The 25631-nt window shown below is 45.9% G+C and overlaps 1 protein-coding gene across 2 annotated transcripts in view; it reads left to right on the top strand.

The window, feature by feature from the left end:
- The first annotated feature begins 5692 nt into the window (after positions 1–5692).
- Positions 5693–25631, top strand: part of LOC135921636 (pancreatic lipase-related protein 2-like) — a 35829-nt gene continuing 15890 nt past the window's right edge. The window contains exons 1-7 of one of the 2 annotated variants that reach the window (XM_065455914.1): positions 5693–6014; positions 7371–7458; positions 10195–10322; positions 14524–14631; positions 15708–16022; positions 20975–21224; positions 21745–21936. In XM_065455914.1, the coding sequence (XP_065311986.1) occupies positions 7410–7458; positions 10195–10322; positions 14524–14631; positions 15708–16022; positions 20975–21224; positions 21745–21936 (1042 nt within the window). In that variant the 5' untranslated portion in view covers positions 5693–6014; positions 7371–7409. The remainder of the gene's footprint in view (positions 6015–7370; positions 7459–10194; positions 10323–14523; positions 14632–15707; positions 16023–20974; positions 21225–21744; positions 21937–25631) is intronic. The other variant, XM_065455915.1, reaches the window with a different exon arrangement.

Genomic DNA, 25631 nt, shown 5'->3' with positions numbered 1-25631 from the left:
TGCTGATTGGCTGCTCTCTCCGTCCCCTTGTCACAAATTTTGCATACTGCCAATTCGTGACGTTGCAGCAACTGAACAGAACGCGTATCGAACAAAATATCTCCGATCGCGCCCCAGGCGTCACTTCGACCAAGTTTTCCGTCGCGTGCCTGTGTCACCCGTGACCCCAAAAGCGGAGGCTCCCGACTCGCTTCAACCCAGCCCGGACAACAAGAATCGGCCCACGTCAACGCCAGAAGGCCGGTGCAGCCTTGCCACTCCAGAACCAACCGGTGCCTGTTCCTTCGACAACACCTCCAACGTCCCTCCCAGCCGAACAGGCTCTCTGTCCCCCAAGTCCGCCGGTCTTACGGACGTCTACCCGACAACGAAGACCCGTGCAAGGACTGCAGTTTTAAAAGAAAGGAAGAAGTGATACGAAGTGCTGTGCCACACGTGTCAAACATGATTCGTTCTTTTATGTTACGTCATAGGCAAGCAGCCTATTTATATAGTTTGCTGTCACTGAAATAAAGCAGTGCGGTACGTGCTTTTGAATCGTCTCCGTCACTCGGTCACCCGCTACAACAGTTACGTAAAACGTCGCACCACAGTGTGACGTCATGGTTGGGCAAGTTCTCTTCCTCCAAGCGGGGGGATGCAGGAGATCGGAGTCGTGGCAGTTCATCGTCGGATACTTAAGCCGCGGGGAGTAAAAACAAGGAAAGTTGAATAGAACGTGTCGTGGCGTTGATGGTAAAACGACTGAGGCGATTCCTGACGCAAGTCGGTGACTTGAGATGCGAGCTCTTGTACGTTTTACCAACGGGAATCCACTTACGGAAGCGGAGAGCTACGGACAGTATTTATGACTGCCGGGGCGGTGACCATGATATCGTTGTCCAGGTTGGCGAGTTCCGACAAGGGCTTAATTATACTTGGCTCTGATGAGAGCCGTGCGTTATGTTGGCTGGAGGACGTTGTAGAAACAGCTCACGTAATACGGCCGTGTCCAAGGAGTCTAGTTGGTCAACAATGAGATGATGCAGGTAACGTAGAAACTGAGTTGGACGACGGTGACCGAGGTCTTCGTTGCACAGGAGCTGCTGCGTACACCTATGCACAGGCAGGACTAGACGGCGAAGAGCCTCTTTGGTTTTCGTATATACTGTTTCCTGATAGGCTGGACGAGGATGTCGCGTATCACGGCTATGGCCGTGATAGTAGGGTTCCATATTTAGGACAGTCCGACCTGACACGCCGACTGCGGAACTTAGCTTGTATAAACCATAACGTGGAATCGGCCAGCCATAGCTGTGTTAGCGTAATGTTAGCTGTAGCTCCTATAACACCCGTAGGAGGTACCTGACCGGCTGCAGAGGTTGCAAGGACGCGTTGGTAGTCCGGGTCATCAGTAACTGTGGAACCAACGAGCAAACTTAAAAGCACAGGGTTTTTATTTGTAGGTCCCTTCACTTGATCTACTCCATCGTTTGTAACTACTATTCCTAGTGTCTTAAGCCGTACGCCACTACACGCACATGTGAGGAATACCGAGAGTAGACGAGAACTCGTCAATGTGATGCTTCTCAATTCCAGACATTCTCCGAAAGCCGTTTTCTTCGATGCTTCCGACGTTAAGCCAACCTACGCTAGACGTACACTGCCGCGGCCCGCGCTGTTGGTACGTCAGTTCTGGGCGCCATAGAAAGAGCTCGATGTCACCGCCAACGTAAATCAGCGTACAACAGTAGGCTGCAGAGTAAACTTGCCGTGTGCCGGGGGATTTTTGGCAGGTTTTTCCGCAACGAAAGCAGGTGCTAGATGAGGTCAGGCCGGCGTTCGTCAACCCCCCCCCCCCCCACTCCCTCCCCCTTAGCTTAGAAAGGGCAGAAATAAGTCGTACAAATACAATCATAGTTACTATTTTTATCAAAACATTATTCCACGCCCTTCCTTTCTTAAAAAACGCATTCTTTTATGTTACCCTTGTAAAAAAAAAAGACTATAATTGCTTCGCTCTCAAGTGTCTTCTATTTTCACCGCTCCGGCGTCCCGAGCGTGCAACCGAACGCTGCTCTCGTCGCAATTCTAATGAAATCAACTCTGATCAAATCAAGTATTGAGTAGCAGGTATAGACGCTGCGTGGGATTTGTGCCTGAGTCGGAGCGCACGGTGCGGTGTTGTCTCTCCCCCTGTATCATGGTTTGCTTGTGCCCACTGGGTTCGACAGCGTTTGCATGGCGCGGGCTCTCTTCCCCGACCAATGCACCATTAAAGGGACACTAAAGCGAAACAATAAATCAGTTTAGACTAATGAAGTATTGTTTCAGAACCCTGCAGGCAGTCATCTCAAAAAATTGTTTGATTCTTAGATGAGAAAATGAAGGTCCAAGTATCAGTTTTTGAATATCGCGCCGTAACCCCAGCGCTGGTACGTCAGCGTGACGTCAGGGATTCCAAAGTATGTTTTCGCACTTGAGCTGCGTTGGCTGAGTAAAGGCTCCCGAAACTTGCCATGTTCAATATTTGGTTCCTTTAGAACACAATGTAGTCAATCTGTACAGCTATATATAGTTAGTAGGCCCTAGAAGACGCCGTAAAAATCCATGACGTCACAGCCACCAGGTGCGGAAACTGAAGTAGGCGTCGCCACCCGTATTGCGTTCTTGCGCATTTTCTGGCTTACCAAACGTCTTATCGTTGTGAGAGTGATGTTTTTGGTGTTGTAGAAAGTTAATTTACTGATGCAGAAGAAATCATTTTTCACTTTAGTGTCCCTTTAAGAAAGCCGAGCGTCGGACCGCGCGACGTCTGTTCCCATTTGGATAACCGATGGGTAGCCGGTGGCCGCGTCATTTGAACCCGCGACCTCCCACAGCCAAGGCGGACGCCCGACGACAAGGTCACAGGGGTGAAGCCGTACCAGTACTTGCGCGGGACACCCCTTGCCACTGTCTCTCTTTAGAGACACTGGTAGATGTTAGACAAAAGACTAGGTTGGATGATGACGTTAGGAAATTCGCAGGGGCTACTTGGAATCAGTTGGCACAGTACAGGAGTAATTGGACATCGCAGTCCTGCAGTGGACATAAACTAGGCTGTTGATGATAGTGGTGGTAGAGATGTTCCCTGGCCTGGTGATCGGCTCTCGTGAGCGCTCACATCTCGAAAAGGGTGCCCAGTAGAGATTTACTGGTTGTCTCTGGCCGCCTGGTTGTCCAACCACAGACGACGCCGTTAAAGACCATCCGCCGCGGCTGTGGGAAGCTGGTGCTGCCGCCGGGTACATAGCGGTAAAATTGGTGCCAGCGCGCTCGCGGCCTGGTGCTCGGTCATTGTGGAACTTCGACGCTTGGAACGGAGTGTTTGTCTCCAACCCTGTTTCTCTCCTGCCCTAGCAATCATTTCAATTACGGGCCCTCAACTCCTCCCGTGTTGTTATTTTTCGTCACTACGTCCCCGTACCGGGAGTGGATAATCTGCGCGCCTGCTAGCTTACTTCGATGTGGTAGCCGTTTCTCACGCTCCCTCTCCGGAATCGAACCGCGATTCTCCGTTGCCCGTAACAACCATGGTAAGCAAGTAACCTACCATCGAAAGGCAGACACTTGAAAAAAAAAAAAGAAACGTTGCGCGCTCGTAGCCATGCGATACGTACAAAGTTATCCAGGCTCGCCACACAATACGGGCCGAAACTTCGTCGATCTTGGTCCAATAAAAGCAACGATCGTGCATAGGGCTTCAAGCTTACTGCATGTATTACGCCTAGAATAGCCACATTTATCCAAGTAGGATGATGTGATCTAACGAACCATAACTGATCTAATGAGCCATACGCGCTTTCGCCTTATTTCGGCATGTACTTACACATGCCTGGCTTAATGTTTGAGACAACCATATGATTACTGGTGAAATCAATAAGGGAAAACCATGGTCAACCAGGTTTAAGCAGTTGCGCAATACTAAAAAGGTTTCCTCGGAAAGCAGTCTTCAGTGAATCGGTTTAGGTAAAACTGTGTACCGTTCACGGTGCATCCTGAAACCTTCGGAATGGAGCCCGAATGACTAAGCAAGAAATTACTGAATTGTGGCCCGTTTGATTTCGTTTTTCCCTTTAAAATCTCATTAGGTCCTCTCATGCAGGTCGTTGCATCGCTTCGTTGATGATTCGATTTAACAAAAGTAATGCTGCAGAAATTCTGAGAGCTGTCTACTAATGCGTAAGCATTCCTTGGTACGACTACTATATCGCTTTTGCTCACTTATTTAGCTAGCTTATGTACGTCTACCGAATGCAACCAATCATCTACTAATACACTAGTATAGGGATTACATATGCTGACTTCTTTTTCCTTTTTTTGTTACGACATCGAGGCGGCAACGGCGACGTAACCATTCTTCTTTTTTTTTCCAGCGATACCAATCATGTACTATTCTTATGACGATTAGATGTGTTAACTTCATTATTTTTTTATTACGACTTTGACACGCCTACGTCACCAGTGTTTTATGTTTATTTTTCCTGGCGCTACCATTCATCTACTCTTATATCACACTGTTATAACGATTACATGTGTTAACATGACCAATTGTGCATTGATTTTGCAGACATAAGACGTCGCGGAACGGACAGATTTTGCACTTGCCAGATAAGGCTTACGCATTCAAAAAAACAAAAGCTCTAAAACTTCGTTGACAGCACAGCTGCCTCATCTTTAAAATTTATTCAACCAAGGTGTTGAATTCAGCCTCTAATTCACTGCAGTAACGCATCTTGTGGTAAGGAATAATACACGTATTGTCTATTAGAAAGCGTAGATTCTTTTATGACCAAGACGATTCAGAATATGTAAGGCATCTTTCAAAGTTTTTACCCGAACAATATTCAGATCAGTTTGCAGTAATATTATCATCAGTCGTTACCACGTACCGATTACGGAAACTGACTGTGACGGGCGATTCAGACCTATGCGTTTCAGCACTGACAGACATGTTCAGAAAATAAAAGCGATACTTTCAATGCCTTCTTGGGTGCTGCAAAGGTAGCACTGTCAAAAACAGAACAATCTTTTTTTTTTTTTTGACATGACAGAGAGCGCGAATAGCGCCTTTGTTTCCACGTGACAGCCGTATGAATGCGCATTATTACGTTCGCTAGTCTCGAATAGAGGCATTTTTTGAAGTTAGCGCTCGCGCGCGTCCCCTTCCTTCACGCCGTCCGTCACTCAGCCTAACCGTTCTGAAGTAGCTCCGTCGAACCGCGCTTCTGAAGATTTCTGTTTGTGCTGCTGGCGTCAAGTGGCAAGATCCCGAATGCACTGAATTATTAAATGATGCATGTACAAGGAAAATATGTATTCAGCATTACTTAGCCTGCTCCCCCATCGCCACAGCCGCGTGCTTCTGTTCGTGCGCGTCTGAGCGCAGACGCAGGAGAGAGAGAGAGAGAGAGAGAGAGAGAGAGAGAGAGAGAGAGAGGAGGGGGGGGGCGTGACATGCTATATTAATTAACCCGATTAGGACTTCGCTAACAATTCATGACTTCACTGCAAATCAACGCCCGCACTTCGCGAGGTCGCTGAAGGCGTTCTCGACGCAGGCGGCGCCCGACGAGTTGGCTCCATTGAGACGGCGTTCGAGCAGCGCCAGCTGTCGCGTGCATTCGTCAAAATATTTTACGATCATCGGCACGCGACATCTGCGTCGCTATACTGCGTAGCTGGTTCTCCCCCGGCAACACGCCTTTGTCACAACCTATTTTCCACGCGCCTAGCTAAGCTGTCACGAACTTTTCTTATCACAGGCTTTCAAGCTGCACGACATATTCACTAATCAGCAACTCTCTCCTCGCTTGGGAGCATCTCCTTCCCATAGTGCTTTCTGCATGTCGCGCTAAAGTGTATAACAGTTTCCGTTCCTCCTGGCTGCCGCTATGACTGGAAACATTGGTCGGCAGACCTTTCTGGTGATCCCGCATCCTAGATAGCTTTGGACACTGCGACGGGGCTGAGTGGCTAATATCTTCAAACGGGTAAGTGTGGGACCTCGGCAGTTCTCGAGTAAGCAAAATCAATGTGGCAAAACGACTTATGCGTATTTTTTATTCTTTCTGTGAAAAAAATGTGGGAAAAGTTCTTGTAGATCGCAGTAGACAAGATGGGAAGATCTGTATGTTGTGCGGAAGTCGAAGGTTACCCTGAAATTGACGCTACACCACTATCCTCTTTGTTGTGATGATTTTCGGTGCGGTAATATCAGTATAAGTCTTGCGAATAATATTGGGCTTGACACAGCGCCTTCTATATTTGCAACCATCGTTGCGTAGCTCATATAGCTTGGACCTCTGTCAAGCCTTTATCTATGCAGATAGCTTCGCTCGCAATAATTCTGGGTGTGAACGACGAGTCTATTTATGCATGACAGCTGCACGACAGTTTTACAGCGAAGCTATTTACGGCTAGGGTTCCGTAGGTCTTTCGTGTCCGTCCAGAAATATACGTGTGCCGAAACTCAGCTCCCGAATTAAACGCAGAATTGCTTCATTCTGTGCAAAAGCTTATATGTCTCATCACTTGGATATGCACATTCAGTAGATTAGCAATGTATAGGCACCATATTCAATATCAGTTGACTCTCAGGTATATAATAATTTTTTTGCTTGCTTACGGGTGTATTCCATTCATTGTCTTACGTAACGGACAAGATTATCGTTGGGTGGGCCTAGAAATTCTTACGCATTTAATAACAGAGGTTATAGGATAATGCGTGCGTGTACCTATCGTCACTCTTGTTTCATCAAAACAATCTCAGAAAATTATATGGCAATTGGCCGCTAAGACAACTCTATCATTACGCCGACTTTCATTTTCTCTTCATCAATACGCAGTTTCCAGTGAAGTTGTAAAAGTTCTGGAATTCCCGCGTGCTGTCAATACATGGGCTCCAAGTTTGTCTGCTTGGATGAAACTCTAGTCCTTTTCATTAAGTTTCATTAAGCTAATTAACTAGAAAGTGTGCTCAGTCGTAAGTTATAAACGTGTTTTGTTTCGTGCACTCCTTTGCATTTGCTGCCCAACCACGTTCAAACCATGGATTGGGGGCGAATTTGGGGGCGAATTTGGGGGCAGAACGACAGCTTCACTGGCATTCCACCTTCTCAGAGTGGACTGGGCCCTAATTTTTGATACTTACCGTCTTTTCATTGTTAGTCATTTTCTTTTTTTGTGCTCATTTCGCTGTTTGCGACAATTGGTTCTGTTCGTGGCAGAACTGCTTGCAGTGGCTTATACTGCTAGACTTTCGCCGCGTAATCGCAATAACAATTCATGACTGCTCGTCGACATTCACGGGATATTTTTCTTTAGCGAATTCATTCTCGTGTTTGCAGGAGCGTAGGTTCGAGGCATATATATATCGAAGGCTTGTTATGAGCGCTTACCTGGAAGGCTTCATAATACTGGTAGCAGTTTTGGCACGTATGTATTCCTCTATTTTTCCTCGTGAGGTCCAATGAAAAGCGAAGCATTGTTCACAAAAACTAGTGCTCCGCGTAACGGTTGCTCCTGTATCCGTACGCACATACTACGAAAAATATAACCATTTCTTCGACGTTTTTGAGGCCTATATCACTATTTCTCAAAGAAAGTGCACTAAGGGAGCTGCGGAAGACAGTTGTGGGGCATGCATGTTGATATTCAAAATAGCCTGACATTATCGGCTAATATTATGCGACTAATGTGCGTTATGCAGCTTGAAAAATACAACTTCAGCACCGTGGAAAGCTGAGCTGTCATGTACCAATATGAAAAAAGAATTATAATGAAAAAAAAGAACTTTAAACGACGTGTTTACTTGCTTAACAGGTGGCATCGCATTTGATGCATTCATGTCCCCACTTATATTTGTTATGAGTAGAATAAGCAGGAAATTCTACGAATGCGCCGCAAATGTCGGGAAGTTTCGATAAACTCGGAAGGGTTAGGAAGCATAAGAAGGACAAGAACACTGTTCATCTTTTAAAACATTCTTTAAAGCCGCTGACTCGACAATTTTTACTTCTCTTTAGATATGTGACAATAGTTGGGCATTTCACGGAAAAGAAAGCGAGAAGCGGCTTCCTGCATGATCAGTTTAGCCGAGAATATTCAAATGGCCGTGCGCATATTTGGAATAAAGGTAGCATGCCGCTTGACCAGACGATTCTCACCGGAAATCACTAAGCTAAATATTCGAGGCCACCGTATCCGCTGATACGAACATGCAGGATGGCACTACTGTGTAGCAACTACAAAGCACGGTTCGATATTTCAAGCTGTAGTCACTGTGGTTCTTCGAGGAGGCATCACGGCTACACTGTTGTTTCTCTATGTTAATCAAACCACTATTACTGACCAACCGAAAGATATGTATGGCCGTAGCCTGCTTTTAAGGCAGCAGAATTCAGTATCTTCACTCAGTTACTCATAATACAATAGGGAAAGTCACTGCACCGAGCCCAACAACCCTTTCGCATACAAGTTTTTTAGACATCGCTTGTGCGGCAGGTTCTTTCTCATGGGAACCTGTCATGATGTTCTATAATTCAGGTATATAAATTACAGATAGGTCAAAACACTTGGACTGCCGTTTAAACTGAGCAGGAGCTGGAAATGTCCGCTTCATGTTTATTGTTTATCTGATAACAAATAGTAAATTGTTGCTCCTATCTTGATGCATCAGTAAAATAATTTATCTATAGCTAACTGTTTTTATGACACCCGAACTATTTTTTGTTTGTCCGGGGAAACACCACACACACTCCTACAATAATCACGAAAGGTACTAGGAAAGAAAGCGGTACGTTATAGTGCTAGTTTTGATTGTAATGCACACACTTACAAGTCTTTTAGTCAGTATAAGATGACAGGTGCAACCAATACATCACTCATTGTACAGTTGGTTCAAATATATCTATAATATATGTATATATAGAATCATTTTTTGCCCACAATTTAGTTTTAAAATTTCTTCAAGATATCTGTACATTGGGAGTAATCAGCACCCTAGATTCGCAGTAGTAGCAGCCTCTGGAGAGACGCTGACGCTACTGCGAGAGCATGTTTGCAGAACACCTGCCTCCCGACCTTTGCTTTCAAGGGCCATGGTTAAGCATTACTGTTCCTGTCAACGATATGTATTGCTCCATCACCCTTTCAGAGAATACTTCCTTCATTGTGGACCTGGTTACGCTTTCGCATAGTTTTATTGTATATGGAAATTTTACGCACATTACAGCGGATGCATTTAGTCCACGATAGAGCCACGATACACCTGGAGGTGCCCTTCGTCACTCTTTCTACCTTCTTGCCTCGCTGTCAGCTGCCTGCACTCTTTGACCTGACCTGGCCCTTGCGCCATTAAAACATATACATCAGCATCATTTTTTCCGTTACCGACATCTCCTTCGCTTCTGTGCAGCTCAACGCTCCTTACTCAATGCGCTCCGCAGTACCGTTCCGCTTATTTCACTTCTTTCTCCGCACTCGGCTGCTTTCCATGCTAACTTTTTCACTTCTATGTAGCTGACGTTGTCCGTTGTCTGTTGCCGAATTCACCTCTTGTCTCGTGTTCTGCTTGTCTATCCGGGCACCTACTGGGTGGAACATGCCCATTCTGGAGCTTTGGTCTGAGTCTTCACATACCTATAATAAAAGGTAAATGAGACAGCCACCCAATCGTAGCAATTGCTACAAAGGAAACCCATACGGGTTCCTGGAAAGAAAAGCCTCGCAGTTGAAGAAAAATTCGTCCCGGTCCGGGACTGGAACTCGAGACCAGCGCCTTTCCGGGGCAGCCGCTCTGCCATCCGTGCCAACCAAGCGGCTAGCAGATGGCATGGCGAAGTCGAATTTATCGAGAACTCGAAGCAAAGGAAAGTGTTTGACGTAGTAGTTCTGCGGAAACCTGCAAGGTGGAGCGTTGTAATTAATAATGGGGAAATGAGACATCCGCCCAATCGTAGCAATTGCTACAAAGGAAAACCATACGGGTTCCACGAAAGAAAAGCCTCTCAGCTGAAGAAAACTTTTCCTTGTGCCGCATGCCCAGTTGCACGTGCCCAGTGACCGAAAAAACCCAGGCGCGCCGAAATGTTTTAGCCCAGATATTTGATTATCGGAAAGGCAAGTACTTCCTCAAGACGTGCAGGAATTTCTCGTTTCCTCCGCCCTTAGTGTGTCTGCGACCGAGTCTCTGCGGAGGCTCAGTATATGGCAGCCATCACCTCGGCACCGGCACTGACACACAGGAAATATTAACAAATGATCGCAGCCTCGCCAAGACGACTGTTAAGGTATTTCAAGTGAGTATAACGGTCTCATTTGATTTTCTATGTCCTCTGCTCTTATCAACGTTTGATGTTGCTGAGGTTGTATCAACAGCATTTGTGAGGGCCCTTTAGTACCACTCGAAAACATCTTAGAATATCTGAGAAAAATCAATGTCCTAAAGTCAATTTAAACATCCGTGTACGAAAAAAAATTGAAGATTTCTAGCATTAGTAGGAGCCACAGCATTATATCCGTACGTATAACTTCGGTGGGATATAAACTTTAGGTGCCCGGGCGCCTGCATGGCACGTGCCCATAAAAATCAGCCGTCGGGAGTCTGGTTTTTCGTGTGGAAGACTCTGAATATAAGAAAATACTTTTTTCACACGTGAACGGTTTGGGCCCCTATAGAACCTTACCATTGCGTATTTTTATGAACTAACATGTAACAGCTATAGCACGTGTTTGGCTCATTATGGCTTAAGATGCCACTGTACTAGAAAACCCCCAATTACTACTACTACTACTACTACTACTACTACTACTACTACTACTTCTAAACATATCGACATGTAAGACCCACGGCTATCAAGCTTTACTCGTGCTATTTGCTATGAAGCAGTGTGGCGTGAATACACGTACTGGAGTGAAAACGTCTTTTTATACGAATGAAGTTGGAGGAGAGAAATTCACGATTACAGTCATTGACAAAACATAACATTGACAAAATATGAAGATCTCTCTGCAGATAAGCAGTTCTCGAGAGACTAATAATTAACACAATTAGCACCGAAGTGAAAGCGTGGCAGAAGGAATTTTACGCATATTCTTTCTCTGTTTTCTATTATTTACGCGGCGTTTTAAAAACAGCGGGAACGATATTGCGCGCTTTACGTGCACTCGCTCTATCGAAAGCCCGACCATGTTTTAAATTCATTTGCTGTTGCAAAGACAGTAAGGCAGACGAACGTTATTTAAATTAAAGAGACAGCCAGAAACAGAGAAGGGAAAGGCAAGGAGGTTAACCAAACCCCAGTCTCGAGTTTGATACCCCGGACATGGGCCGGCGAAAACGGGTTACGAAGACGATATAAGAGTACAAAAGGAGAAAAATAAATCAGTAACTATAATAGGCGTCCAGATCGCAAGAAGCACAGTTCTTCGACATTTTTCTAATAGGATATTGACTCACTTTCATGTTGGAGGGTTATGTCTTCTGAAATAGCTGGTTCGTCAGACTTATTGAGCACAACGGTAAGTGGTCGGCACTTACCGTCGTCCAGATTGCTGCGCACAGTATCCTCTGAGCTCAATACTACGGACGCTAGCATAGAATATGACTGACCGTCTCCTCTTCACCGCAATGGTCACAAGCCGTAGTGTCGGCCATTTATATGCGGCTGCCGCAGGCCTTGGTGAACGCCACGCCCAAGAATAGCCGCTGTAAACGGGCGACATCACTTTGCCACAGTCGTGATGGTACCCAAAGGCTTAAGTTAGGGTACAGGAAATTTTGTCGGGCATTTCTACAGTTATGTCTGTTCCAATGAGATACTGTGCATTGGCACGCAAATATGCAAAGCTTTAGCATCAGTCTTTTAAAGCGGGATTGATAAATACTGACTTTATCTGCAAGATAATCGTGATGCTTCATCGGCACATTCTTTACAGATATTAGCATGTAAGCTTGGTAACCACTGAACAACGTCGTGGTGTCTCTTGTCAATTGTGTGGTGTATCGCTCCTCAAATGTGAAAAGCAATAGTTCATGAGGACCACGATTCAATTAGGACAATGAAATCCGCAGTGCCGCCTCCGATTCGCAGCTTGTTCTCCATCAAGGAAGCGCAGTGCGATAAGGAGGGCGACAACTTCTGCAGCTGTGAACGTTGTCCCGTAAGATGTCTCGAAGTTGGCGATGGTGGCCGTCGTTGTGACGAAACAGCTGCGATAGTGCTCATCAGCAGGGCCCAGCCGTCGGCGTACATGTGCAGGAGATCGCTGTCTTTTATATAGGAAGAGCATGGTAAGCTGCTAGAAAGGTGGCAATGGCACGTCCAGTTGAGGACACCGGGTATAGTCAGGTGGACTTGGGGTTGAATGACACACGAAGGATGCGTCGAATCTTTCGGTGCAGGATTGAAGCCAATTGGTAGTGACTCACGTTGACCTGATACCGTGTTGCGGAACGAGCTAAATGGTTTGGTCTCTTAGTAGGTCGAAAAGTTCAGTGGTGACGACACGACCAGGGAAGATGTCATATCTGTGCCCAGAGCGATTCAGCTGTTATATGCATAGTGATGAGGCAATCTAGAGCGATCATGATAGTTCTCGTCGTTCGTGCAATTCGCGAAAGGCCTGGGCACATGCGAAAAGCCTGAGCCTGAGTGACATGGATCATACGAAGCCTCGTTTTGCTTGCATCGCTCTGGGCGAGAAAGCTGTATCACAGTTAGTCAAGTACACTATGCTCTACCCTATATGAATAGAGCATAATGCTCACAGATGTTCCCAACCTCAGTACTTAAAAACTCGATAAGACGACAGGTACGCTTATCAACCGCTTTTTCATGTACGACGCATGATGGATTCACGAGATGTCTCGATCAATAATGAGATCTAAAATTTTGTCCAGGCTTGCCGTATAATTTGACCATTAGTTGATATACTGTCATATCTCATGGGCTTACGCGTAAACACCACAACTGCGCATTTCTCAGATGATACCTCGAGGCTTGATTGTTCTGTTCATATAGGAGGTTGTGGCCAAGTGCTGCACCAGGGTGGCCAATCCTGCTCTGGTGAGGGAGTGCGTTACCGGTTCTGGTCACCGGGATCAGGCCACACTCCAGGCCTGTTTATGCAATTTTATCAACACGCCGATTTTTCTTTTTATCCGGTGGAAAATTGCCGGCACCGGGATTCGAACCACGGACCTCTTGCACGCGAGGCGGGTGTTCTACCTCTACGCCACCGCTGCACCCTAGCAGGTTACCATTATCCCTCAAGAGAAAAGTATATAATAGCTGTGTCTTACCAGCACTCACCTACGGGGCAGAAACCTGGAGGCTTATGAAAAGAGTTCTACTCAAATTGAGGACGACGCAACGAGCTATGGAAAGAAGAATGATAGGTGTAACGTTAAGGGATAAGAAAAGAGCAGATTGGGTCAGGGAACAAACGCGAGTTAATGACATCTTAGTTGAAATCAAGAAAAAGAAATGGGCATGGGCAGGGCATGTAATGAGGACGGAAGATAACCGATGGTCATTAAGGGTTACGGACTGGATCCCAAGGGAAGGGAAGCGTAGCAGGGGGCGGCAGAAAGTTAGGTGGGCGGATGAGATTAAGAAGTTTGCAGGGACGGCGTGGCCACAATTATTACATGACCGGGGTTGTTGGAGAAATATGGGAGAGGCCTTTGCCCTGCAGTGGGCGTAACCAGGCTGATGATGATGATGATGATGATGATGATGACCTCGAGGCATTGACTGCGGACACGGCTTGTCGCATGTGCTGCAGCTTTCTGGAGCCTTGACCACATCTGCAGGCCTGTTACACCGGACGCCCACACGTAGATACCATCCGCATGCATTTGTAGTTCAAGTGTGCCTTGAAGGTGATGAAGGGGAGTGACCAGCGTTAGAGTAAACAACGTAGGTCTGAGTACATCACGTTGTTATTTTCACCGATGGTTGATGACTTAGCTCCTTTGTAGCCTCTCTAGTCGACGAAGAGTACGGTGGCAGAGCTGTGCACAAAAGATCCCATTTGTGCAGCGCTTGAGGTACGAGGCAAAAATAAGAGACGGCGCTTCTGGAGTATTAATCGCTGCGAGTTATTTAGTTTGTTCACCTTGCTTGTTCAATCCTTGTTCACCTTGCTTTGCCTTGCTGTGGGGTTCATTCCCCCTGTTCTTTCTTAGAATCGAGGTGGCTGCCCGACTGGGGCGCCACCACAGATACTCGGCAAACCTGCTTTTACTTTTGAATAAAGCCAGTCGACTCGCCGTTCTCAACCTGTCAAAACGTGCACTCCTTGCCTCCGCTAAATGGAGCACCCAACAAGTCATCAGCCGTGCGTGCTTAAACGTGACATGCAACATCTGACAGGCTGAAAGTTCGAAAAGTTGAAAAGAATGTTGAGTAATTTAGCGTGATGTGCTTTCTTGGGTCGCCAAGAAGAAAGGCGAAAATGACGAAAGCTCACTCAAATCTCTTCCGACCTTCACAGGCGTCGAAGCACGATCTCAATCACGAGAAAGAAGGGCGTTCTCGTACCAAACGGTTTGCTCCTATACAGTGGATCTACGAGGGATTCAAGTCGCAACTCATCAAGAAGGTAACGCACGAGCGCGGCTGTTCTGCGAGGAAGTCACGCAGATAAGGTATCACTTTGTCATTTAGTACTTGCCTAGTGGCTGTGGGTTTACTTGTTATGATAAAATTATGCGAAAGCTGGTCACCGCGAGGCCGACTATGCAATAGGAACTGCGAAATGTTAAAGCACAGAAAAACAGGAGCAAGAAACGATGTTACAAAGAAAAAGGAAGTATCGATGCAATCAGCTATCACCTAAGGTAAGCCTTGCAAATATGTATGGTCTCTGTACTAAAAATAAAATGAAGCAGCCTTCCCGACAGAATAGAATAAAAACACATCACTGTAAATTGTTATTATAGTTCAAAGTTGGACACCGACCATAAAAATTAGAAATAAGAATATGGTTCGGCTGCCGCACAGGAGCCTCGTCCGCGGCAGTTTTGTAAACAAAACGTCTTTTTGTTTACAATTTTCAGGTTCGGCGCCCAACTTTCAACTACTTACGATGTCTCCTCCCGACCATACGGGTTTCCGTCAAACTCTTCATTTCGCCTTTATACCTTCAACAGGTAATCCGGTGGAAATAGCCTCAAGAGAAAAGAAGAAAGGACTAATACAAGATTATATAGTTATGCGCAAAAACACCTTCTGATTGTATGAATGGACGATCATCCATTCGGAATAACTTTTCACAACATTTCTTTGTGCTGATAGCTGCTACGGTCTGCATACGCGATAGTGAAGCGCCTCAAATGCACACGCGCGCAGAGATTAGAAATGGCAGCTGAATTCATTAATGCTATAATTCTAAAGGGAAAAAGAGGCCAGCAAAACTTGACCTTATTTGATGGCGCATGGTATCCTCACGCTGATGCGCACGTCCTGGCCATTCTAGCGCAAAACCTTCGCGTCTCACGCTTTCGTTGTGTTTTTTCCCCTTTGCCACGAATACCGCGCCGGTATTCTTGAATTGCTGAAGCCTCAGTGAAGTCGGTGTCCAGTGATAGTTACGTAAGGGAACCGCGAGTGAGGGCGCGTGCGAAGTCTTGAAAAATATTTTGATTTGAATCTATGTGCTGGTCGCGTTTTTTTCAGGCCAGACGCCTTAAGCGACGTCTCGGCTCGCGTGGGCTCTGCTACCGTGTCCTCGGCTGCTTCAAGCTGCGGGACAGGATGAGGCTTCCGTCCGGCTTCCCCCAGCGGCCGCAGAGCATTGGCGCTCGGTTCTCGCTCTACTGCGCGCCGGACTTTCGCCGAAGGACCGTCATCAAGGCCGCCCATTACTCGGCACAGAGCCTAGACGGCTGTGTGAAAGTCGGGCATCGGCCACTGGTCGTCATCGTCCACGGCTTCACCGAGAGCGCAGCTGCCTCGTGGGTCAAGCACATGACGAGAGTCCTGCTCAAAGTGGTACGTTAGTTTACTGAGTGATAAGCCTACGTTAAATTACAGAGCTGGAAATTAAGTTTAAAGTGTGAGTGAGAAAGTGAGTAAGGTGATTATGATGTGTACGGTTAAGGATAAACTATGCAAACGGGAAATGCAGCAATAAACTAGAAATACACATCTTGGCGAAAAATATAAGCTAACCTAATAAATAAAAGACAATAATGATCAACTAATGAGGAGAATAACCAAAATACTAAAATCAGAATTAGTAAACGCAGCATGAACGAATAAATCAATACTATTCGGGCTGCGAAACGATTGACTCTGTCCTGACCCGATGTAAATCAGCAAAAGTTGAGCGCTGCATGTTGTTTACAATCTTGCGATTGGGAAAGCATGGCAAGAATATAAGTTGTTATAGTAGTGCCAAAGATGTAACCATCAGCGCTGAACATTCGCGGCCCAAGTCAGGATTGGGAATTTTGATTATTTCTTAACGATCACAGGTGTCCATAGCCTCATATGTCTTCCTATTTCCTGTTTTTTTAGAAGGCTCCGCCCGCCGGATCGACAATATATGCTTAAGCGTAGTTTGTTGCAGGTATTTGTCAGCCGTCGGCGTTATTCTGGCAAATGAAATCCGTTGCCACCTCCTCACCTCCAGACTCACGCCCGCCCCCCGTCTGTCTTTTTTTTTTGAACTGAATATGAATTTAGCATACTGCAAACAGAAAAAAATACTAGGCGAGGATTCTTCTCCCATGTTCAGCGACATGTCACCTTTTACTACTCGGTTTTCTGGTAAGATACATATAGCGAAAATTCTAAACAGACAGTTCACAGTCTGATTGAGTAACGCTGATTCAGTCATATTGTTTAACGTCCTAACGCAATCAAGAAGCTATCATAAAGTTCACCCAATTCTCTATTCACGAAAGTTCTTACATCCCTTCCTCATTGGATAATTACAGCTGGACAACAAATGAAAACTACCAGCTTACCAAAAAACAAATGCAGCCGTTGAACTACCGTGGTGGGACCAAAAAGTGACCACTGTAGCTCAACCGATATTATTAATTATTTCCATTGGACTGCTACTGTATTTTAAGGTTGGATAAATTATGAAATCCGGAAATACCCCAAAAGAAAATCCGTTTGGTTTAATTAATGAATATTTTTTTAAATTTTCAGATGCTGTAGCCCCTGGTGGCGCTATAGCAATAGGGGATAATACAATCGAATGCAAAAAAAAAATCAGCATGCTACAAAAAATATAACAAGAAAAGTTAAGCGCAATGTTGACGAAGTATAGACAAGAATTCGTTTAATGGGATAGAACGGTTGGTACCTGACAGTGAATTCCTAGCTTCGATTGTTTGAGGTTAAAATATATATTTGAAAGTACTAGTGCGAGCATAAAAGGGTTTAATCTTAAGCGCCTGATGTCTCCTATTCGACGATAATTTAGCAAAGGTGATATATTCATTTGCGGGAGAGGCGACAGGACGAATGAATAATGCCCTGAAAAAAAATTTAAGAATTAGCCTGTCGTTATTCGGCGAGAGATGTTAATTAAGTGAGGACATGGTTGACGACGGTCAGAACCGGTGTTCATAACAACGGTAGATAAATGTAATGGATTTCCTTTGGACGGCCTCAACTCTGCCACAACGGCCGCCGGCGCCTGTTCGGCCCACACACAGTGAGCCGGCAGTGACGCCATCTGTTCCCTTGGCGGCTGCAGCCAGCGCTGCTATGCCGTCCCAGAAGAAGGGGTCATCGACCTCCGGGCCGGTGGCCTCAAGGGTATCGTCCATTAAGACGAAGCCCTCTCTTCAAAGACAGTGGTCGCAAGGGCGCATATCCAGCGCTTCGCAAGAAGCGATGGAAGTTGCACCGATAGTGACGGCGTATCCAGCGCCTGAGGAGCGGCACGATTCTGTCGACCGCTCCAGAAAAGACAAACCTCGCGTCATGGCGCCTGGAAAAGGCCCCGTGGCCTAAATTTTGTTTCTTCAACACACGGCATCACTACTTGTCCTATAAAAGAAACTCAGATAATACACGGAAACGTTAGAGGACTTCTCCATAACCTTTACGATATCAGAGAGCTGCTCCTTAGCTACAATCCAAAGGTACTATGTGTTCAACCTGAAGCCTGCAGATAGAAACTTTTTCCCACAGTACACTATATTTTAATAAAGATCGTGAACATGCTAATGCTTCGTCCGGTGGTGTAGTCATCGTAGTTGATAAGAGTGTAGCATGTCGCTTATTTGAACTTAGGACGCATCTTGAGGCAGTCGCGGCACAAGCAATCTTGTTTAACAAGATACTTATAATCTGCTCGTAGTACTTGCCAACTGATCAACAGCTGCAAAAAAAAAACACATTTCGATTGCCTAGTGGATCAGCTTCCTGAACCCCACATGATTGTAGGTGATTTCAATGCCCACAACAGTCTCTGAGGAGACGCCCCCGATGCTACACTGGAGGGCGACTCATCGAAAATTTCCTTTCTCTGGTGCATGCCTTTTTAATAAGAATGAATCGACATAATTAAACTTCACGCATAATTCGTGCACATCTACTGATCTTGCTATTGGCTCCGCTTCATTAATTCCTGACCTGAAACGGCAGGTAATCAAAATCCACTAGGGAGTGACCATTTTCCTGTTTTGCTCAAGCTAGTAGAGCAACATGACCGTTTTCGCCACGGTCATGTTGCGCCACATATGCCTCGATAGAAACTAGGAACGGCTGATTAGAAGCAGTTTCATGAATCAACTTATTTAACGCAAGATTTTGTCAATGATATTAGTATAGATGACGCAGTACAGTATTTTCCAGCCTTTCTTATCGGCGCAGCAGAAGAATGCATATGTCAAACAAATGGCCATTCAAGGAAACGAAGCGTTCCATGGTGGAATCACGATTGCAGACAGGCACGGAAAAAGCAAATGAGGCATGGAATCACCTCCGTGACTCTCCGACTACAGAAAAATTTATCAGCTTCAAGAAAACAAAATCGGAAGGTAGAAGAGCGCGCCGCCGTGCCAAATGGGAAAGTTGGCAATAATACTCCGGCATTAATTCTTATACAGACGAAAGCAAAGCCTGGACCATGGTAAACAAAAAAAAGGCCGTGAATCTCATCCTCTACCATTAGTAAGCCCACAAGCAGACACTCCTGAGGACCAGGCTGATTGTCTAGGAGCATATTTCGAGCACAGTTCGAGTACATCCCATTACACAGATACATTCCCAAGATACCAGCGACAAGCGGAGCGACAGCCTCTGGGTCGGAAGGCCACAGCCAGTGAAATATACAATTGTCCATTTAGCATGGCGGAGTTTGAGGCTTCAATGAATTGTTGCAACAAGTCTGCCGCGGGAAGTGACAGAACGCTGTATAAAATGATTGAATGCTTACACCCTGAAACACACAGAACACCACTGTTACTATTTAACTTCATGTTCTCTGCTGGTTACATTCCGTCCACCTGAAAAAAAGCAATTGCAATTCCTATTCTAAAAGAGGACAAGGACCTTTCCTCACGCAGTGGTTGTAGGCCTATAGCTCTGACAACTTGTCCATGCAAACTCTTTGAGAAAATGATTAACCGGCGTCTTATCCATTTACTTGCAAGCAACAACATACTCGATCCCTTACAGTGCGGTTTCAGGGAAGGTCCACAATAGATCACCTTGTCCGCGTCGAGACAAATATCCGTGATGGGTATACGCACAGTATTTCTTGTCAGTGTTTTTAGATATGGAGAAAGCGTACGTTACAACTTGGCGCTTTAGAATCCTCCATGAGCTGTCTGAAATGGAAGTCTGAGGCAGCTTAGTGAATGTGATTCAGAGCTACCTCTCCTATCGCACGTTCCGTATTAGAGTCGGTAACGTTCTGTCTCGTCCTATTACGCAAAGGGCTGGTGTACGACAAGGTGGTGTGCTGAGCTGTACCTTATTTATGGTCAAAATGAACTTGCTGCAAACTGTCGTACCACGTACAATGTTTTACTCTGTATATGAGATCTGATTGGGTTGCTGATCATGTTATCTAAGTACCTGGGGACGACAAGTACAGCTTGGCTTAAATAGGTTGTCTAAGTGGGTGGACGAGAACCGCTTCAAACTAACCCCCCCCCCCAAAAAAAAAAATGTACGTGCGTCCTCTTCCTCAACAAGAGATGTGTACTACCAGACCATGCTTTAGGCCTTCATGGAGAACGACTATCTGTAAGCTCCGACGATACATGCTTAGGTGTTGTCTTAGACAGTAGGCTGAGATTTATATCCCATCTAAATATCTTAAAGCGAAGTGCCTGAAGACTACGAACCTGTTGAAGCTCATGTCACGCACATCCTGGGGAAACCACAGGAGATGCCTAATAAGCTTGTATAAAAGTCTAATACGATCACGCCTTGACTATGGAGCGCTTTGAAAATGTTAGATCCTATCCACCACTTGGGTATCCGTCTTGCTGCAGGCGCCTTCAGCACTAGTCTTGTAGAAAGCCTGCACGTTGAATCCAATGAATGGTCTCTTCATCTGCAAAGGCTGCTTGCCCTTGTGGGCTGCTTGTCAGCTTGCCCACTGTGGGCAAGCTGACAGCATTATTGTGGGTTTAATGAACCCCACAATAATGTAAGGTTCATGAAATTCCGCTAATTTGCTTGGAGATAATTTGCTAACCAGACATTGAATGCTATGAAAATGCATAACTTTCACTCTCGCCTCGCATACGGTTGCAAATTTCGACAAGTTTTTATTAGTTTTTCTTGTTTAACTTGTGTATTTCACGTTTTTCCCACCCTTTGTTTTCACGTATAATTGTTCAGAAAAGTGTTTTGTTCACCAGTGAGATGTAGGTGGCGACTGTGGGGAGGTCTTTTTTTCACTAAATGTAAAAGCTGTATAGAAACGCAAAATCCGCGTGACAATCTTACACACTCCTGCGCAGATCGACGCCAACGTTCTAGTGGTGGACTGGCGCCGAGGCGCCGCCGCACCCGTGTACTCTGTTGCCGCTGCCAACACGCCTGCAGTGGGCGCTGAGCTCTCGGTGGTGCTGCAGCAGCTGATGCGGGGTGACACCAGCCTCGTGCCCCATAATGTCCACATTATAGGCTTCAGCCTGGGCGCTCACGTGGCCGGTTTCTGCGGCAGGCACTTCCTGATGCACACGGGCAAGAGGATCGGACGCATTACGGGTGGGACACGTGTGCCTGTACTCGCAAAGCGTTCACGTTGCGATAACTTTACGCCACCGACCGTTCAAATTCGCTACCTCCAAACATGTTTGCTGTCCCTGGTAACCGGCTCCCCTTTTTACGCACAAAGATTGGTAATGACATCCATATCTGCACCTTGAATCACTAAGTGCTGGGTCTGATTTATTTTACTGTCTGTTTCAGTGAAAGGTTCTGTCAGCCATTTATTGTGTGATCGGAGGGCACAGGGTAGAGTGAGCGTCCTAGAAAAACAACACCCTCAAGAATGCAGGCAGTTACTGTTCCACAGTCTAAAAGGTGTTTGTTTCATAAATGCTAGCTGTGCTGCTCCTTCATAAGAATGAAATTTGACTCAAAGTTTATCCTACCCTATTTTTTTCCCTATCCGAGATTCTGCCAAGTCTGCAGGATCTCGTGCACTAAATACCTCTCATCATTCATTGCATACTATACTATACTATATAAACCTGGTGGTAACCGCTTCTTTCCTCTTGCCCAGCACTCGATCCGGCTGGTCCTCTCTTCGAAGGCACTAACGTATCGGTGTCCAGGGGTGACGCCGAATTTGTGGATGTCATCCACACGAACATGGGCCTCTTAGACAAGTTGAAATTCGGTCTTGCTGCATCGGTGGGTGACGTGGACTTCTTCCCGAATGGGGGATCGATACAGCCCGGATGCTATCGACTGGGTGAGGAATAAATGTTACTAATTCATTCCGCTTCGAGCGCACCGGACTCTTGGAAGAAAGCTAACATAATCCTAATCCATAAGAAAGGGGACGCCAAAGACTTGAAAAATTATAGACCGATCAGCTTACTGTCCATTGCCTACAAAGTATTTACTAAGGTAATTGCAAATAGAATCAGGAACACCTTAGACTTCCGTCAACCAAAGCACCAGGCAGGATTCCGTAAAGGCTGCTCAACAATAGGCCATATCCACACTATCAATCAGGTGATTAAGAAATGTGCGGAATATAACCAACCCTTATATATAGCTTTCATTGATTACGAGAGTGCGTTTGATCCAGTCGAAACATCAGCAATCATGAAGGCATTACGGAATCAGGGTTATACGAGCCGTATGTAAAAATACTGAAAGATGTCTATAGCGGCTCCACAGCCACCGTACTCCTCCATAAAGAAAGCAACAAAATCACAATAAACAAAGGTGTCATGCAGGGAGATACGATCTCTCCAATGCTATTCATTGCGTGCTTACACGACGTATTCAGAGACCTAGATTTGGAACAATTGGGGATAAGAGTTAATGGAGAATACCTTAGTAACTTGCGATTCGCTGATGATATTGCCTTGCTTAGTAACTCAGGGGACCAATTGCAATGCATGCTCACTGACCTGGAGAGGCAAAGCAGAAGAGTGGGTCTAAAAATTAATCTGCAGAAAACTAAAGTAATGTTTAACCGTCTCGGAAGAGAACAGAAGTTTACGATAGGTAGCGAGGCACTGGAAGCGGTAAGGGAATACATCTACTTAGGTCATGTGGTGACCGCGGATCCGGATCTTGGGACTGAAATAATCAGAAGAATGGGCTGGTGTGCGTTTGGCAGGCATTATGAGATCATGAACAGCAGGTTGCCATTATCCCTCAAGAGAAAAATGTATAACAGCTGTGTCTTACCGGTACTCGCGTACGGGGCAGAAACCTGGAGGCTTACAAAAGGGCTCTATTTAAAACGAGGACGACGCAACAAGCTGTGGAAAGAAGAATGTTAGGTGTAACGTTAAGGGATAAGAAAAGAGCAGATTGGGTGAGGGAACAAACGCGAGTTGATGACATCTTAACTGAAATCAAGAAAAAGAAATGGGCATGGGCAGGACATGTAATGAGGAGGGAAGGTAACCGATGGTCATTAAGGGTTACGGACTCGATTCCAAGGGAAGGGAAGCGTAGCAGGGGGTGGCAAAAAGTTAGGTAGGCGGATGAGATTAAGAAGTTTGCAGGGACAACATGGCCACAATTAGACCGGGGTAGTTGGAGTAATATGGGAGAGCACTTTGCCCTGCAGTGGGCGTAACCAGGTTGATGACGATGATGGTGATGAATTCATGAATACATGGTCAGTCCCAAAGAATGGCTGCTCAGGCAAGCAAGCCTGTAATTGGCAGAGTCCTTTAGCATATTACACTAAAAAGTTCGGCTTAAACTTGCGCAGGCATCTTCGAGTTCAGAAGCAGCAGCTACCATATTTCTTTATTTATTTATTCATTTATATATTTATTTATTAAAATCACTACACGAGCCCAGAGGGCAGTACTGTAGTCGTGGTGCATCACAGGATAAACAAGAAAAATACAATGAGCGCTACGAAAACAAAACAAAACAAAAAATAAAATCAGTGTCAAAAAGTAGCAGTTTCCTCAGAAAGCGGAAGCATCGTTTGCCATAGCAAATTAGCAGACAGCCAAACGAAGTGAGGATAGCACTTTTATTGACCGTATAAGCTTGCAAAGGTTCGCTTGCTAACTAATGAAAAGCATCACGCGCAGCAAACATGAGCAAATCACAATCGATGACCGCGGACACCCGCTGTCGAAACGATGGCTTCAGCAAGCGCTGCAGTAGCAGCGAGCGAAGCGACCTTCGTGCTGTCTATCGCTTCAATGCAAGCTGAATGCTGAGAACACACAGCGCGGACAAAGCTACGAGCTGTGGACGCACCTACACTCTTAAAACGGTTGCACCCTTTGGGGTGTATATTTGTCCCACAACAATAATCGTCATCTGCCTTGCTTGCGTTTCCATTTCTGAAAACTCGGCGCTCGCTACTTTCCTGTCGAGAATGCTGCGTCACACTGATAGGGCGCATGTCGGTCGTGACTGGAAAGTACCGGGCTCGCAGCGTTAAAGAAAGGAAACGTGGCAGTACGGATGACGATTATTGTTGTGGGACAAGATACGCCCCAAAGGGTGTAAATATTTCTAAGAGTGTAGACTCTGCCCCCAATGCAGACCGCTCTCAAGATACGGCCGCACCACCGCGCGCAGCCGACACATACCCAGTTGCAGTCGCAGTTGAGCGTCATCTCCCTTCCTCCCCTCACCCCAGTACCTGGGAACGTTGGGTGCCTGGCTCGCGACAGAAGACGGTGCGCTTCCTGTCTTTCGTGAGAGCGAGATTGTGCCGCGATCGTCGGCACCCCTCACACGCTATCACTCGCACATACAGCGTAGGGCGCGCGTGGACGGTGTTATCGCACTCGTACTTTATACGGAACACGACGGCAGAAATGCGCCTGGAATGTCCGTATAATTGCCATAGCAATAAAAGAACCACACGACTCTTGTCGACGTACAAAGACACAAGTGATGGGTGGGCGTAGGTGAACACTTCTGCATCATGACTGTGTTTCATCCAAATGTTGCTTGAGTAAGGCGGTAAACGGCTCACTGGACTTGGTAACAACAGCGTTAGATAAGTTGGTCCACTCACCTGCTGTGTGTGGAAGAAATGACTGCAGCACTGATAGTGCGGCACTTGATTTCTCTGACTTTCTTCCTATTGCGGCTTGTTCGGCAATAGTATGTGGTAGGTTTCAACTACTTCTGGCGATCGATGTGGAGGTTGCCATGGGCTAACTGGGTGAGAAAGGAAAGCCTGGAAAATCGACGACGAGTTTCTCATAGATCCCAAGATAAACTTCTTCTAGGGCGTTAACACTAACGTGACGACTAAATGAATCATTTGCAAAACGAGTGGCATTGCTTTGAATCTCTTCTAACTTGTTAATTCAAGCTTTAGTGTAAGCATCTCTCATGAAGACAGCTTATTAGAGAAATCGCAGCGTACTCTTTTGAGAGTGCCCATGAAGGCGGCACTGAGGTATTAGCAGGTGACCGTGATGTCGCATATTCACATAACTAACTACGCGGCCTCCACAAAGCAATTGAGCAATGTTGAGTAGGAGCTGTAAGTGCCTAAGTTTGGTTTATTCAGAATTCTCTCTAGCAGCTGCCTTCGTAGCTCTCTGTCCTAAAGAAAACGTGAATGATACGAAGCATTTGCATGTAAAGCCGACTGTGAGGGAAAATAATTTGTTACAGTGACAACTATGCAAATTGGTGAATTGAATTCGCCAAGCGTGAAATGAAGCTCCAGAAACCGCGCCTAGATATTGGTATGACCAGGAAGCCTAAATAAAAACGACCACCCAGCAGGGAAGCTTGAACTGGAACAAATGATGCGACACTACCATATAACCACTTTGGGAGAACCTTCCTTATTTATTTGTTTGTTTGTTTAATCCGCATGTACTGCCAGCACCAGTATGGCGCCATAAGCAGCAGTGGGTAATACAGTGGAAAAACAAAAAGGCGTGTGGAGATCAACGCACTTCATTTAAAGGAACGCAAGAAACGATG

This window comes from Dermacentor albipictus, chromosome 8 (genome assembly GCF_038994185.2).
Source record: "Dermacentor albipictus isolate Rhodes 1998 colony chromosome 8, USDA_Dalb.pri_finalv2, whole genome shotgun sequence".
Lineage (NCBI taxonomy): Eukaryota > Metazoa > Arthropoda > Arachnida > Ixodida > Ixodidae > Dermacentor > Dermacentor albipictus.
This window is presented reverse-complemented; position numbering and strand designations above follow the sequence as displayed.